Below are 18,539 nucleotides of genomic sequence, written 5' to 3'. Positions count from 1 at the left end.
ACGGTTTTGGTTAGATGCACGCGTGTTGTTGTGGTTATGCGCATGGCCCGAAGTTAACAGCATTTCAGCATAAGAGAATAATAGTCTGCACAGTACAGTACAGTATGAAAACATGTATGGACATGGAAAGCTCTGTATTCTCAAAGCATTTATATAAATGAACCGCATGCAAGACATCTGAGATGGTCTGAGTTCATTTAAAAGGTTGACATACAAGCTGAAGTTCATAAAGTGTTGAGCAGACGTTGACAGATTCTATAAGTCAGTGGCACGTTTATGACATCACATCAACCCGTGCACTTCATCATTTAACATTGCTCAGCTCAGATAGTAAGTTTAATGTAGATGACGTCCAAAAACAACACACACACAACACACATTATGACGACTCAACAGTAAACATTCATCGAGCTGAAAGATGCTCAAGATCATAAATAATTTCCAGTGCATAAAGGAATGTCAGCGTTGATTCTGAGTCTGTGGACAAACACATGATACTGAACTTCCTGAGCTCACAGTCATCGGTCACGCTGGCTCAAACGCACTGGAGATCCACAGGATTCTTCCTTGATCCTTCACAGGTGTTTCCCATTTCTAAATCTCTCATTACAGCAGAGTTTTCAGTGACAGGATGGATGTACCGCGGTAAACCCCCCACAGACCTCTCTGACAGGCCGAGCTCTCATGTTTATCTGCATTCATAAAACAGCACGGCTCACGCAGCACAGACAGCATGTGTTTTAAACATCAGACTTCTTCTGTCCAAAGACCTCAACCCTTAGACAAACAGCTCGACCTGTACAGGGACTTATTATTTATTGGATTGCTCGTTTTTTCATTTGGCTCTTAACATATGGCATATAAGACAAATAACAGAAGTCACTGGATGCTTGTGCCTTTAAGAATCTATGAGCATTCATGGGATAAAATCTACTGTCTCTTGTAAATCATGTGCAATATTCAAGTATTCAGAAAATGTAAATAATAGGGCTGTCAAAAATATGTATGGTATAAAATAAAAGTTTGCGTTTGCTTAATGTATTTGTGTGTATATATAGTGTCTAATTATTATGTATATATAAATACACACATACAAATGTAAGAAATTTTTTATTTATGTATTTTTTTTTATTTATATATAATATAAAATATATCAAAATCTTATCAAAATATAATGTTTTTTTAAATATATACATGCATGTGTGTTTACAAAATAATTAGACAGCCCAGACTGCACATACATATATAATGCAAAAACAAACTTTTATTTTGTATGCGATTAATTACAATTAATCTTTTGACAGCCCTAGTAAATCTAGTGAGCTTTGTGACATGACATTTTTAAAAGATATTCAGAGTTTTAAACACAATTCAGACACTATGTGGCAAGTAAGCAAGTTATAACAACCTTTATAAACCTGATCATCCTTGCCGATTACCCCACATCTACACATAACATTAAAACATCACATATAAACAAAATAATTTAGTCTCTTCATAAGTGGGCAAGCCGAATACGTTACGACGTGAGTCAGACTTTATGCTTTTAGTCCATGCAGAACACAACAAATCATCGCAGCTATTAGCAAATCAGCCTCCCGATGCCCACAGCTCTTTACTGAACATCAAGACAGCGGTGGAAATGTGAGGAATCTACGGTTTGTATACACATCTCACTTTCAACATGCCACCTTACAAACGCTCCTTTAAACAGCAGGGCAAAACCTCTGCCATGCAGGAACCGGAAAAGTGCCCTATAATTCTACCTACATGATTGACTTCATGATCACTGTACTGACACAACCAATGGTTAGGCTTTCAAGCCGTGCCAAAAGTTTCCTGTGAGAAAGTGTTGGAGAATGAGGCATTTGTTCACTGTTAATGGCACTGAATTACAGGTCTGGGTGGAAGGTGACGGCTGGTGAGCTGTTGACAGGACTGACGTGATGCTTCTTCTGCTCAATTAGGGAAGACGTCGGACCCCCCGCCGCTCCTGACGTGGATGTCACCGAATCTCTCTGACCATCATCCTCTGAAGCAGCTCATTTGCATATTGACACTTTTTTAAAGAGCTCTTCTACATTTCTACATGCTCGTGCTGGTTACAAGTCATTGATTTATTTTACAGACCGGACAAAAACATACAACGATTTAGATTACGTAATGAAGATGTTCAAATGCAAAATAAATTACATCCCTATTATTTTTGCCATCTTTGCCAGTCAAGATAATGTCAAGAGAAACAGAAAAAACTAAAGACTTAAGCTTGCATTATTAGTATAAACAGCACTGCACAGCGTGTCACTATGACTCTGGTGTTATATGAATATTTGATTGTTTTGCTCTGTTGGACACTGTATGGGCATGTTTTGCTCTGTCAGGGCTGACGCTACGTATAGGTAGAGTAGGCAAGTGGGGGCCTCCATAACGGCTAAATCCATGTGTGCTAGTCCGACAATCACTACTGACAGCAATAAATAAAGTTTTAAGGTGAGCTCGACTTTATGCTGCGCCACAAGAATCGCAGGCGAATGATATTAAACTAACGCCAGAACAACTGATAAGCAAACTCCTCTGTATGATTTCTCGATTCGCTCTTGCTTTGATGTCATCCGCCTGTCGGTTCTTGCAGCGCCGTATGAAGTCGAAGAAGCTTATATGATGAACAGTATTCAAAAGTCTGCAGCTGACTGACTTTAAGTGACCCTGAAAGCGGCTATCACATCTTTTGTTTCCTGCTTAGCAAAACCGGCATGCAAAGACAGTGCAGCACATGATGCAGATATTTTGAAATAATTGTAAAAATAAACTTGGCTTTGTTCTGTGTATCAACGTCATTTCAGGACAGACAAAACTTGAGCGCTGCTGACTCTGTTTAGACACTTTGAATGCGTGTGCATGATAGTATCGCATGGAGAGCTCACTATCAGAATAGTCAAGTTAACAAAGTTTATTTAAAGCCAAACAGCAAACAAAACTGGTGTTAGTAACCTATAGTCAACTGTATGTATATCTTGCAAGTGCTCTACCAATTTTTTTTTTTTCAAATCATGAAAACATGATGCATATTTATTGAAAATGATCCAACAATTTAATTATTCTGCTTAATAGTTTGTCTGTTTAACTTCTAGCAGCTGATTTGCATATATGGACATTTAAGGTATATATTGCAAAATGTGATTATATCTATAGTCTAGAATAGTGGTTTTCAAACTGGGGGCCGCGAGATGGTGCCAGGGGGCCCCAGTTTTATGACATTTTATAAAATACATTCATTTCTCATGAATTCTGTGTAATTAAACCTAAAAAATAATAAGCCAACTAACCAAAAGCACTACTAGGTATAATTTTATATGTTTTGCTTAATTAAAATATTACATTTTAAAACTGTTTGTCATAAACTTTCTTTAGGGGGGCCGCGAAAAAATGCACTGTACACAAGGGTGGCCGCACGCTGAAAAAGTTTGGGAACCACTGGTCTAGAATAAAAATCTTTATACTGTATATTGGTTCAGTAAAATCCTGTTCATACCCAGCTAAAATAAAAAATGAAAGATACTCATTTAATGAAATAATGTCTAGAAGGTGTTCATCTGTAGTTTTTTTGCAATGTAGTGTTGTCTTTTTAATTTTATTCTTTGTAGAAAACAAAACTTGTTATCTCAAAAACGGTGGGTTTTTTAATGAATTACTGCATCCACAACAACAACAAATTGTACTTGTCTTAAAATGTTTAACACGTGCTTTTGCATAATTTGTAATGACAATGACAATGATGACAATGACAATTTATTTATATAGCACAATTTAAAACAACAGCTGTTGACCAATGTGCTTTCCAAATAGATAAAATAACAGATAAAAGACAAAAGAGAAAATAAGATAAAATCACATCAATAGATAAAAGACACAGGAAAAAATAAAAAATAAAGTAAAATCACATTAATTTAAATTTTCATCAAAGGCTTTTGAGAATAAATAAGTTTTGAGTCTGGATTTAAAAGTAAGGAGAGATGGAGCCTGTCTTAAGCTAACAGGTAAGCTGTAATGAAATTTTAGCATAAATGTAATCAATGTGTTAACATGTAGTAATGTGGAAGCACATGTTTGATAACCGTAGTGCTTAAATGATTTCTTACAGATTTCTGTGAGGGGTCTCCAACATAAATTTTTCCTAGAGCCTCCAAATATCTAAAGCAACTCTGAGCTCTGTCATTGTATGTACGCTGGTCAGATGTGTGGACCTCGTTCATGTACTGTACAAGCAGTCGACTGTTTTCTGGATGAGATCATGAGCTCTTTCCTGGAGTCTGAGCATAAAATCAGTCCCTGAGCCCCGCTGAAGGTTCTGGAGGTGTAGATCACTCTGACGGCCGGGCAAACCCACACGATCTTCCCCCTCCAACCCCTCGCCCGATCAGCCAATGAGAGAAGTGGAACCACCCTCATCAGTCTCTGAGGAGCTGATAATCCATAATTACAGCAGGAGAGATTAGTTACTCTAAAGCCCCGTGAATTTTACTCACAATTCTTCTCTGACATGGAAATACAGGAGGAAAAAACAACAACAAGAGCATTGAGCTGCGTTTGCTGCTGTGCAGCCGTACGGAGAGGAGAATTATGGGTAGATGCTTTGACAGCTTGTGATGTAACTGGGGAAAGATTTTGGATTTTGTGCGTATACGGTTTCTTTTCTTTCTGCTAAACACACACCCACACTGACACAAAGAGAAAACCTCAGAAACACGAATACACGCATTTTAAAAAAAAAGAATTTAAAATCATTGTATTTATTCAGCACAGACAGGGTCGGTGTGCAGACGTGTCCATGTGTATCTCCTCATTAGAGGCTGTGATGAATGAGCTACTGTCACATTATTAATACACAATGTTCATAATCATCCACACAATTAACACACAAAGAAAACACCATCAGCCTGCTGAAATATTTTTAGATGCACAGCCAAACGTTGATTTTTTTAACCTCAGATGAAATGAAAAGATGCATGGCTGGAGATCTCTTTAACTTTTTTTTAGAAATGGAAAACAAAAACGTATTCAGTCTTAAATCTAGATTTAGTGCTTTAGTGATTGTTTTTTGTTCATTATTATCCTTTGAATGATGAAATGCATGAAGTATTTGTGTCTGTGCTGTGCATACTGAAAGCATCACAGTGGTTTTTATTTAAAGCTGCAGTTTATAAATAACACCTGCGTTCCTCTTTGATTGAACTTTAGTTTTGCCCTTTTGCTGTTTCTTTCTTGATCTGTATCTGACTGACATCTGACTGTATCACATAATTATCATCAAAACAACATCAAATAGAAACAGATGAAGAAGTTTCTCATCAAAAACCAAACAATGAAGAAATGAAATAAGAAGATAAATATTACACATCTGCCAGCTGTGGTTTTAATAGTGCAAGACAGTTTCTCTGTCTAATTTTGTGATCATTGAAATATGAAAAAGATGTACGATTATATTGCTAAATATTTTAGCCTTATTGCTTTAAATGCAATATGCACTACATTTATAGGAGAAATTTACAGAGAAAAACAAAGTGTTTTAGGAATATTAAAGCATGTCAATATAATATAAGCAGTTGAATTGTGCTTTACTCACATTTAAATAAAGAGACTTTTGTGTTTGAAATATTCCTTCAGGGTGAAACACAGCACAGTCGAGCATTCAGATTCAGAGAGATTATACGAGTCGCAGATAATGTGAGAGGTCCTCATATCTAAACTACATTACACTCTATAATGTAAACACGTGTTTCATAAATCACTGAAGCTACAATGAACATTGCTTAAAACTAACATTAAACTGCACATTCTTCCAAAGCATTTCATATCATCCTTACACGCTCATACTGAGATTAAAGAAAATAATGAATTTATGCAATAACAAAAAGGTCTAAACACAAAAGCACACCTGTGATGTTAGGATTTGCATGTTATTCTGCATTTCAGCAAAAACATCTTTTAGAGTGATTTACAATAATAATTAGATTACAGATAAATTCATGACAAATGTTCTTTGGAGCTTTATTTTGGCTTGATAATATTTAAGTTTAAAAAAGAAAAAAGGAACATCCAATAAGAATTACTTTATTTTTAATGTGTGATCAAGTAGCACGGTATTATTATGGGTGTGTTGTTATACACCCCTCACATTTGGAGAAAATGGCCTCAGGCACGAGACTTCCCAACCAGTTACTATACATGCGCTGAAGTCTGTCTGTTTATGTAATGTGGAGTTTTAATTGATTTTTGTTTCCTGTTATTTATGAGATCTGAATTTATAGCATGCTGCATCATGTTTATAAATGTGATTGGTGTGGTTTTACAAGTATTGACATTAATAATCGCTCCTTCTGGGATTAAAAAAGTTGTAAATATAAACCTGAAATGAATAAGAAAAGAATACATTAAAAAAAAAAAACAACAACAATGAGAGGAAAACATGAATAATCATTTCAATAAAGGTCTCAGAAAAACTACTTTTGAAAAACTTACAATTGTAAGAAACTGTTTAAATCTGATTAAAACGAAATGTGTGTAATGAATGATGATTGTGCTGTTAAATGATGGATAATGTAGTTTAGATGTGAGTGATCAGTTTGACTGCTGTCCCATGAGAGCGTCCTGACAGCTTCTATAAGAGCTTTAATTGCTCATTTGACATGAATAACCTGACTCAACCTCCTGTTTAACCCAAAGACACAAAGACATCCCAGTAACACAACCAAAATATCATCTGAAAATAACAACATCAGTAGGTCTTGTGTTAACGCTCATTCATTCTGTTGAAGTTTTAAATACAATTCTTGACTAACAAAAACATGAATATTTGTATTTTCTATCTGCTCATCATGTTAGAAAATGGTTTGTGTATAAAACATTCACTTTAGATTTGTCAAAAAAGAAAAATTCTTATAATAATCATTGCAGAAACTGTAATCTGCACACTGATGCTGTTCTGTGATCAGTTTGGCTCTGTTACAGAAGAACACAGTGAATACTATATTGCAAGTTCTGAAGAACAAACACAATTTATTAGAATTGGACTGTACTGACAATACACACCACACACACACACACACACACACACACACACACACACACACACACACACACACACACACACACACACACACACACACACACACACACACACACACACACACACACACACACACACACACACACACACACACACACACACACACACATTGTGTATGATGCAGCAGGGGGCAGTAGTAAGTTACACACGGATGAAGTCGCCTGCAGGAAAACTGCAAACAAAAGAGTTTCTTTGTTGCTGCAGATAATGAAAGAATGCTGGAACAGCTACTTTACAAAAGATCTGCACAATAACACACACAAGAGCCCTGAATTTACATGATCACACTGAATGCAAAGTGCAAGAAAAAATGTTCATATTCCCCAAGGAATTAACACAGGCACTAAAAGTACATTGAAGATCTCCTTCACCCACAGAAACAAACACATACTTTCAGTTTCATTTGTTATAATCTAACACAACCTGATCAATAGTGTAGCTGTAATCACAATAACACAAACACACTAAAGATATTTCATTAAAACATTTCTCTTTTATAATAAATACAGAATAGCAAATGAAAGAGAATTGACCAAATTGTAATTTAAATGGTAATTGTATATTATACTATACACAGCAAACATCTTTTAGAAAAATAATATGTTAAATTTGTGTTAAATTGTATTATTTAAAAATCAAAACGAACTCTTTATAGGCTTCACAATAAATACACATCTCTGTATACACTCATACAGTAACAGTGTTGATGTTCGTCAAACGCAACAATTATTATTTACATCCATGAATGGTAACAATTTATATGAGAGAAATAAAAATTCTCAACAATTTAACCTCTAAATATTATAATATATAAAAATAAATGCATAGGCCTAAATCCTAGATAAACAAAAAACTCAAAAGCACAAAAACACTAAACTATTGTTTATCATAATTATAAAGAATGACATATTTCATATTTTATATCAGTCAAATGGTTTTAAAAGATGAATAAAATAAAAATAAGAATTTATTTGTCATGTGACGTATACCGAATAAATCCTACAGTAGGTTTCCACCTGTATTTATATGTGATAATGACACACACTTGAGTGCCATTGAGCTGCTTGTTTGACTTTGTGTGATTTTGTTTCTGTTAAAATAATGAGTGTGTTATTATGTGCTGGAGTATTTGTGTTAGTGTTGTGGAGCGTAAGGCTCCTGCTATCAGCGTGAGTCTTCAAATACAAACACATTTGTCAGAGTTATTGACCTTTATCTCTCTACTTTCCTGACAGCTTCTCCAGTTATTGACAATACAAACACAGGGCAAAGCATAACCTTTCATTTACCAGGCGCCTCTCTTTCTCAATCGCTCGCTCTCACAATGTGTTTAAATAAGACAGCACACAATGCAGACTATTTCTGCCATTTTCTTTTCTTCACATTGCACTAAATAATAACGTTAGAAAGACACAATGCCCTAAATCCTCCATTGCACTCTCGTGCGGTGTTGTTTTCCTGTTTGTTTACTTTCCATGTCATGAATATCATTTTAAATCATTTACAAATGTCATCTGCCCTTCCCATCTGTTTAAAACCAGCACTTTGTGTATGCAGACATGTCAGCCACAAACACATTTAACTACACAATTACACAAACAAATACAGATCACTTCACCTGTGAAGCTTTCAGACATCAGGAATAGATTTATTTACAGAAAGCATACAATGATACAATTATATCTTGATGATGAATGACATTAAAATGTCTAATAATGACCAGCTTTCAGCAGCTTTTATGTACGTGTTATGCTTTTTACACAAAACAGAGACAACCAGAAAAAAAAAACTATAACGTACACAAACCATGTGCATCTCCTTAAGAGATGAAAAATTTCAACATAACAGAGCAAAGTTTGGGATCATCAAGAAACAAAGACATCAAACAATATTTGATCATGAGAAAACTGCCTGCAGAATACAAACACAAGACAGACAGACAGACAGACAGACTAATTATCAGTATTAAAGGGGACCTAGTGAGATAAAAGTTTAGGTGCATCTTTCTTTTGGTGTGAAGAAGCTTCAATTTTGTGCGTGTCTTTCGGCTCTAACAAGGCCACGTTGTCAAGATTTTGTTCCCGTGTCAGAGTCATTAGAGTTTGAGCTGAAATGAGAGTTTTCACAGGCCACGCCTCCTCCGTGTAGACCAGCAGGCCATCGGGGGTCTCGTCCACCAGATTGACGCTTCGGCTCGGGTAAACCTGGACCGCTCGACAGCGTGCGCCGTTACTTCAGTCATGCAAATTACATCCGAGCTTTCCCCTTGACAGAGATTAATGAGTTCGCACAGCAGTCTTTGTTTCGGCGCACGGCCATTTAGTGTGAAATACAATCCAAAAATATTATCTATCCCCAATTAATCCAGCAAATTTGCTCATACCACACATGTTGTTTGGGCCAATTTACAAGGATCGGGGGGGAGGGGGGCGTCGCGAGCACAATTACATTTAATTACTTGCCATCTAATTACATTCATTAAAAGCTAATAAAATAAATGAGAGAAGCAGCTTTAAAATCTCAGCGTCTCATACTCTTTCATGTGAAATATAGCTCTGGGATTTCACGGGGCAACTGTGATATGACTGAACCTGATACGCTGCTAATTCTCCAGCCCTTTACTGATTTATCATCAAATCCACGTTAAATCACCTAAAGCTCATCGCTTACCATTCGAAAATATCTCATTCACTATAGACTTTGGATGACATGCGTCCCAGACCCCACAAAATCTTCAAAAACTTATTTTATTTCATGTTGCTTGCTGCTCTAGTAGTATCTACTCCTTAAAAATCATCTTTAGCAGATATACACATGTGTTTATGTTTTGTCACCCAAATGATCTCCCCCTGACTACTAGCATTAGTAGCAAACTATCATGTTTTTGTCTGTGACATAACCAAAAGATTATTGTGAACCCTTTGTTAGAATGTCCTGTTTCAAGAGAAAATATCTTAACACTATAAACAAAAAATCTGGCATTTTTTCCACTGAACACATTTACTATGAAACGGCTTGCCGTGGAATAAAATAAGTTTGCAGGTGTTGAGGTTTATCCGTCTCATTATTGGCTCATCATCACAGTAAGTTTGTGTTGTTGAGAGCAGTCAGTGATGCAGAGATCAGTACTGAATCTCCTGCTTATCAAAGCAAAACATCCTTTGCAAATTCATCTCCTGCTGCGCTCCGGCTGCACAGCTGGTTAACGCCGCTGCGTGTTTCGCTCCTCGGTTTACATGCGGCCTCACAGACCTCTGCTTTCAGCATCTGCGCTATACACACACGCCAGCTTCTCGAGATGTGCACACCAGCCTTTCATCCTTCCTACAGTCATTATAATGTCTGATTTTATCTTCTCCAGCATTGCTGTACATTGAACCTCTGATTCCCAGGACACACGGACGCTTTCTTCAGATACACGTGAGGCTAAACTCAATCCACACGGCCTGACCTCCTAAACAATCAGACTTAAGATATATATCTGCTTTTGTCTTGGACCCAAAGAAATGGCTCATATCTCAAACCATCACTGTCCAATTGCTCATTCATTCTGCAGAGACACATGACACACAAAAACCATGGTTATTTTGTGGTTACCATAGTTTTACTACAGTCACCATGTTTTTTGGTTTAATTGTAGTTAAACCATGGTAAATTTTCGTAAGGACTTATATCAGATCAGGCTTTACATTTTGTGAAATAGAAAATGACAAAAATTTGTCAGATGAGTGTGCAGGTATTAATGACACATATATTGTGTATGACAGTGATCTATAACAATTTCTTGACATTCAAATGAAGCAGCAGCATATTAAATAAAAATATTAAATCTATCTTTCATCAGTTTAAAATCGTTTACATTGTTTACTAAAACACAGAACACAGGTTGTGTGTGTTTCTCTCTGTGTATGTGTCTACATCTGATCCTGACCAATCACTTTTCAGTATACTCAATGACAGCAGTGTTTTCGGCCAATCAGAGTCACGCTCTCTTTGACGTCATGTTTGAAGGGCTTCGCGGGAGTTATTGAGGAAGTGATTCAGTATCTGTTATTGAAACGCGTTGTTTTCTCATGATGTGTGTTTTATAACAGTGTTTTGTCGTTTATCTCTTTCTATTTATTTATATATTTATTGATTTGAACGGAAGTGATGGAGTCTGCGGCAGCAGGTATGTCACAGCGCGCGCGTATCTTAACATGTGTCATGATTATTAACAGATCTTATGTTTGTTTAATTTTAATTCATATCTGCTTTATTCACGCGATCACTTCATAATAACTACATTTGTGTGTCAAAGTATTAGCAGCTAGGCTAAATACTGTGTGTGTATTGTAAAGCCCTCCCTCGTATGTGTGTTTATGTCTGTCTGCCTCAGATGTGTATGTACTTTATTGGCAGGATTGTTATAATATTGTCAAGCCATCATACATATAGTACAAAAAATACATTCATTCAAATACAACAGACAAGAAGGTGAAATAAAAATAAGGTGTTAGGTAAAATATAACTAAAGATATGAATATAAGGATTTGTCAGTTAACACAATGACATTTAACCTAACTAATAAAGTGAGATTTTTGTTTGAGAATGGAGTACACCTGACAGTCTGATCTCAGCATCATCAGTCTGATTACATGAAGAGACATTGAAAGTGAAACCTTCCTGCAAAACTAGCAAACAATATTGTAAAATATTTGTTGAAGCATCAAATGATCCTAAGCTTCATCCACAGTACTCATTAATCTGAGATCTTTCACCCAAAAAACATGTTAATAAAAATCAGAATGATCATTTGTGCAGAGCTGATGTTAGATTATGAGTTAAGTCTAACGGGTTTAGTTATGAATACATGTGGTATGTAAATGAATTGTTTCTTTGTGTCCAGGTAAAGATGTGAATAAGATGAGAATTAGTCGAGCAGAATACAAATATATGAGCAGGTTTATGGAGCAGCTCAGACCTACACGACAGTGCATGAAGATACTGAAGGTCCAGTTTCCAAAGTAAGCTCTCATCCATCTTTATAATACATCATGTGTCTATTTAAAGCTTTTTAATAATATTAATAATAACTGACTCTTGTTACTGTACTGATTCATTGAGTGTATGATGATTATGTTATGTTCAGTGCATGTTATGAATGTGTTGAGACCAAAGCAGGCTGTTACACATTCATAAATGGTTTGGCTGGTGATTTATAATATTAATAACATTATAAATATTGTGTTTCATGACTGGTTTTTAATTAAAAGCGGGGTGATTTTGTCCAGAAATGCTTTTGGTTCTGCTGGTTTTCATGCTGATATTTACTAAGAAAAATGGTCTGCATACATTTATATAAATCTATATCTTCAGTCCTAATGTAATGATATAATGTCCTCTTTACCTGTCAGTTTATGTATTTGTATATCTTCACACACCCTGCTGCTCGTGCACACAATCTCTCGTCATCAGCAGCGTTTTCCTCACTGAACTCAACCTCTTACCCGTTACCACTAGATTTTTTTGTGTGTTAAATCAGTCAGCTGTCAATCTGAAGGTCAGATGATTTTATTAATAAAAAGATGTGCAGATATTAGGGCTGTGCAAAAATACTTTTTTCCATGATAGTGTATCGATATTTCAATATCTACTATCAATATTTAAAAAACTTTATAATCCCTCTGTGTGTGTCAAACGACCTCCTCTGTCGCTGCTTGTAATTGTCACTGTCCAGTTGTCTTTCATATATGGCCAATGTCTCAGAAGTTAGTGGGAGTGAAAAAATGGCAGAAAATGTAAAAACACCTGCAGCTTTCGTGTGGACGCACTTTGGCTTAAAAAAAAGACGAAAAAAAATTACATTTTTCATAAAAAAAGAAAAAGCATTGTAATGTATTGTATCGTATCGCGACACACTGTATCATGGTCCATGTATCATATTGTAATGTATCGTGAGGCTGTCCCATGCCAATACCCAGCCCTAGCAGATATAAGTAGCTCTGGATGTAATAAGTAGATATGAGGTGAAGGTGGATGGAGGCGACATACAGGAGGTGAAACACAGATTTTACTTCAGTTGTTGTGATTTGTTTTTAAAAACTTCACACAAGCCAGTTTTTTGTTTCATGACTGAAAAGGTCTTAGTTTGTCATTTTTAATGCTTGTGTGTATGTAGATATACGCATTGGTGTGTTCTGGAACATGATTTAAGTCTTGTGTTTGTTTATAGTACCATTTGATGCTGTAGACTTTTTTTTAATTTGAGTTTTATCTTCCTTTGTTTCGTACAAACATAAATGATGCATTTATGAAGAAGGCCAAGAAGGTCTCATGATTTTATTTTGTATGTATTTATATGAAGTGGTTTAAAGAGAGCATGGTGATAGTGTGTATGTTGATGGTATGCGTGCTCTTGACAATGAAAGCGTGTTCTTTATTGAATGTAACGCGTGTAATCGTGTCAGACCCCAGAGACCGCCTCATTCCGCAGAGGTCACTTAGAAAGTCATATGAAGCAGTAGCTTCCTGTTTTCATCGTGCTGTAATCACAGCTAGAATACGGCTCGTGTCCCTCAGGAATACATCGTCTACCCTACACACGCCGCGTCAGCACTTTATAGAATATAGGGTGTATTAGTCTGATGCCCTAGATGTGCTGCTTTATATTCCTCTGTCCTCCTGGAGTCTCCTGATATATGAGCCTCTTTCTTGCACATTCTGCCGGTGTTTGGTTTCTCTGGCGCTTCTGCCATTGTGATGAAAAGATGTAAAAGAAAAAAAATCCCACAATGAATGACCGTATAAACCATAAATACATGAAGTGATGCTGCGTGTTTTTTGCTCAGTTGTAATGATTCCTCAGTGAAAGTCAATCCTGTCCTTTCAGAAACCCAGATGTGGTCAAAGATCTGGACAGACTTTAATGTTTTCACTGCCCGCAAAATGATTCTGCTCGTCCAATCAGCTGAGTCGGGCTCTGGAGGCTTTCTGATTGGACCGGCAGGAAATCGGGCTCTTAAGACATAACGTATTGACCAGGCCATCCATCATCTGGAAGCCTGCGCACAAGCCTGCCAATACAGCCTTCCTTTATTTCAGAGCCGCGGGCCGGCGTAAACACTGACGCAGAGGAGGGGCAGCGAGAGTTTTCCTCTGTCGTATGTGTTTTACTGCTGGAGAGACTCAACGGCCCTGAGCTCATTGAATCTGCATGCTCATAATCCTGCAGTCGCCCGTATCTATAGACAACACGACTGCGCATGCATCTGATGTGTGTGTGTTGGTCCTGCCCTTGCACAAGCATCAATGCATTTATGTTTATAGTGCCATATTCACTCTTATGTTATGTGAATAAACTTCTTTTGTGTTTCTGTATCTGGTTCCAGTTTTGCACAGTAAATACACCGTATATACAATTATGACATCACTAAATTGTAAAAAAAAATTAGTTTTTTATGCTTTAGTTGAATAACTTTTTAGCTGGTCTTTTAAATTCAGTCACTTTAAAAGCATTTCTCTTTCAGCATGGACGTTAGGACACAATTAATACACTGAACTGCTTATAGGAGGAGTCAGATTGAGTCTGTTGTGCATCATGGATTGTTGAGTTACAGTGCGTTTAGCAAAATTAAAATGGTAAAGTGTTTTGAAATGTCATTTTGCACATTTATTATGTACTGTACATCTTATTATCAAGGAACCAATGCACATTTAAAGGCAAAATAAAAGATCCACATTAAGGCAACATGTTTGCTTTGTGAAATATTATGCAACTGCAATTTCTATTGTAATTCAAACATTTAATTTGTGATTGTTTATTATAATGTAAGTCAGGTGCATATTAATAAAAAAATTCTCTAAAAAGATAAATAAACTAACCTTACAAATTAAATTCTGTTTGTATTGATATCAAAAAAATTTTTACGGCATAAACAATTGGTTTTATTGCTTATTTCTAGTTTTTAAAATGCATAGCATAATTATTGCATTATATAATTCTTCATAATTTGTACATTTTGAGAGATTTATGTAAGGCAGACCCTTTTCATGTATTTTCACGGGTAATCTTTAGAGTTTCTGTGTTAAAGAGTTATTGTATGAGAAGCACTCCAGTCATTTTTCGTGATATACGAGAAATCAATCAACATTTACACCTAATCAACACTATGAACAGTTTTAGTTTTGTCTTTATTGAATGTTTCTTAAAATAAATAAATAAAATTGCAGAGTTACACAGAGTTTTGAATCCTATTCGGACATCATCTTTTGCTAATAGGGCTACATTATTTCAAAACCCTCATATAAAAAATATTGAGTTTGACCAGCTGAGGTGTACGATCATTTCTTGAAGGTTAAGCACATTTTTTCATTGATGATTTGCTGAATTTAAGTGACTCTTCTGTATTTAAAGTAGATACAGATGAAGCTGTAGTTCAGATTGGATCAGTAACATTTAAGTATGTGTATGCAGAACGGATATACGTACAGGACCTAAAATTAACAGTGATATTTTTATAAATTCTAGGCTTGTGTTTGACTTCATTCAGTGCTGAACAGATTGATGGTCGTAACCCCTGAATGTGGTGACGCATATCTGATGTTATATCTGATGTGCATACATCACAAACTCACAATGCTGCACAGCACTAAGTTAGAAACTCATTAAATATTGTTAACGCTTTAAAAAGTGTTCTGCATTAAAAATATTTCCCCTGTGCTGTAGCAGCAGTTGTGCTCACGATAAACTAAAACTGGTTGAAATTAGACTGAATGAAGATGATATTGGTTTGAGACGACATAAGTGTGGGTAAATAATGAGCGATAGCTGCGATGGTTTGTTAAAGTCTGGTTTCTATGGGTTTTCTAAACTGCTGTCATATGTTTAGTGGACAGGAAGACAGAGACTCTCGTAACACAGATGTTGGGAGTCATCTGTCAGCCAGACCTCTCCCGGGCCGAGCTCCGGCTCTTCTGTGCTCCGGCTCTTCTGAATTGGACACGGTGCTGTCACTCTCGCCGCCTCACAATGGAGACACATGCAAATCCAGCATTCCCCCCACCCGCCCATAGTCTACAATGAGAGCGAAGCGTGGGGCGTGATGGGCGACCGGCGAGCTGTGACATCAGTCAGGCCTTTCCTCTGACTTCTCAACATTAGAATTGGAAATGAAGATGGCTCTTAAAAGTGCCGTCCGAATGGCGCGGAGCACTGTCACTCCTCCCAGCTCTTTATCCCAGGAGAGCGAGGGTGCGGACGGTCCGTACAACCCCATGAATGAATTGGGCCGTAATGATTGGCCCTCTTTAAAATGTCGTTCCACCTGGTTTGCATATTTGTCCGTAGTAGGGAGAGAAACGCAGGAGATGTTGGTCCAGGGCTCTGGCAGATGCTCCTGGTTTTGGGTGTGTTTGAATGCGAAATCTCGTTCCCTTAGCGGGCCATAATGTGCCGTTTTCATCAGCGACGAGGCGGGCCGCAATATGGTGCATGTGGCTCGCTGGGGGAATATGAATTTTGATTAAGAATGCACTCAGGCTTTTGAAATTGTGAAGAAGTGTCAGAATAATGGATGTTGAGCAAATGTCAAGCATTTGTTAATTTCTCTGTTATTGGGGGTTTATCTAGCGTGATCTGTAGAGTAAACCGCAGTAAAGCCAGTGTGCCATTGATATGCAGATTTCTTGGCTACAAACACTTTGTTTGTGACTGCTCTGCTCAAATCCTCATTGATTATTTATCACTCGTATGGCTGTTATCCTCACATTACATGCCTGTTAATCCAGCAGCTACGTTAACCAGATTCATTTCTTTCTCCTGCTCAAACGGGGATCTGGGTGTTGGACTGTGACTGACCTGTAGTTTAACTGGTGAGGCGTTCTGGTGTAAACTGAGAGTACAGACAGTGACTAACAGTGCATTTAAGATCGATTTATTTTTGTTTATCATTATGTGTGTTCTTTACCAGAGTAGCAATGAAACAGCCGTAGAAGCAGCAGCAGCTTGTTGTGTATGATTTGAGAAGACCAGCAGTGACGGAAGTTAATAAACAGTGACTTTGATTGCAGTTTGAGTTGAATCACAGTTTTTTTTACCTGACGGGAGGGGTTCTGGTGGACCAATCACAGCGCTGCGTTGAATGGACACACTGTTAAAGTTTGGCAAGGTGCGTGTCAGGCTACACACAGCATACGGATAACCTACAGCGTAGCTACGGGATAGATCTTGCGCATGACTATAACTTGCACTTTAGTGAACTTACAAGTCAATTCAACCTACTATTTTAAGTTTTGACCTGTGATAAGTTGACAAAACTTTGTTTAACTTATTTTTTTAAGTTAAATTATGTAACACAAAAATATATGTTGGTTTGACACAAATGCTGACTTTTTATATTGTGTAGGTATCAAACCCATGACATTTGCGCCGCTAACACAATGCTCTATCTATTGAGCTAGAGGAACAGCTGTCTTACTAGTTGGCTTACTAGTATTTTACTTGATTTTTTTTAGATGTAGCTGATAAACCTTTTGAGATGGTTTTGGTGCGCTGCGTGCATTGGATTGTGTCACAGAATAAATGTTGGACTGTCAGCCATTAAGCTTTGCTTTTCCTCCTGCTGTTCATAAACAGAAAAGTGCATCCATTGTAAACACCCCACAATAACTGCACAAGACTTGTGTGGTCCATTTCAACTAGTTTGTAGTCAGATTAAGGACAGCAGGTTGGGTTTAGTGTTGGTACAGATGGCCGATTTGACTTTGATTCACAAGATTACATTTAACTTAATATTGCTTTGATAATAATGGAAAATCCAGTACTTGCGACATATTTTATATTTCAAAGATGTGAATCAAAGATTGTTTTAATTTACAACATTGATTCAACATTATTGTATTACTGTACAGACGGTTCTGGTTTGCGTTCTTTTGATTTTGTGCTGTTAGGATTACATTACTGATTCCATTAGTTTTTCTTTTAGTAAGTTACTAAATGTAGTATAGTGTGAAAGTGACCCTCGGAGGCCTGGTTTGGATGTAGTTTGGAGACATGGAGTCGCTCCTGACAGCGCATGAGTTCTGCCTCAGGATGTGTTTGCATACGCGATCAGTTGCAGTGTTGGAATGGAACAAATTGCCCAGGATGGTACAAGCTCGCTAACGTTGCTCCAGGCTGGAAGTCGACGGTCAGCGTTATCTGCTTCCTCGCCAGAGCGACAGATGCCCAGTGCATGATGGGTAAAGGAGGCTTTCCTGACACTTTTCAGCGGTAATGATTCTTAGAGACCAAACCAAAATAACTTTAACACATCTTGTCACCCATACCGCCAGAGAGAGTCACTTTTCACAGCTGATCATAATTAGCTCTGGGATTGTGTTATACGTGTCTTCATATGAGCCGACTATTGAGAAATAATCTGACAGCCGGAAA

The 18,539-nt window shown here is 37.0% G+C and overlaps 1 protein-coding gene and 1 long non-coding RNA gene across 3 annotated transcripts in view; both read left to right on the top strand.

Moving 5' to 3' along the window:
* Window positions 1-2,203, top strand: part of LOC141365381 (uncharacterized) — a 58,514-nt gene extending 56,311 nt beyond the window's left edge. Inside the window, exon 3 of the long non-coding RNA XR_012370617.1 lies at window positions 1,899-2,203. This is a non-coding gene — a long non-coding RNA (uncharacterized lncRNA). The remainder of the gene's footprint in view (window positions 1-1,898) is intronic.
* An 8,906-nt stretch (window positions 2,204-11,109) lies between these two features.
* cdin1 (CDAN1 interacting nuclease 1) overlaps window positions 11,110-18,539 on the top strand; it is a 54,169-nt gene continuing 46,739 nt past the window's right edge. Inside the window, exons 1-2 of one of the 2 annotated variants that reach the window (XM_055171829.2) lie at window positions 11,110-11,297; window positions 12,015-12,132. In XM_055171829.2, coding sequence (XP_055027804.1) covers window positions 11,279-11,297; window positions 12,015-12,132 — 137 coding nt within the window. In that variant the 5' untranslated portion in view covers window positions 11,110-11,278. The remainder of the gene's footprint in view (window positions 11,298-12,014; window positions 12,133-18,539) is intronic. The other variant, XM_055171828.2, reaches the window with a different exon arrangement.

The sequence above is a fragment of the Misgurnus anguillicaudatus genome, chromosome 7 (assembly GCF_027580225.2).
Source record: "Misgurnus anguillicaudatus chromosome 7, ASM2758022v2, whole genome shotgun sequence".
In the NCBI taxonomy this organism is placed as follows: domain Eukaryota; kingdom Metazoa; phylum Chordata; class Actinopteri; order Cypriniformes; family Cobitidae; genus Misgurnus; species Misgurnus anguillicaudatus.
Note: the sequence above shows the minus strand (reverse complement) of the source record. Positions and strands in the feature narration are given on the sequence as shown.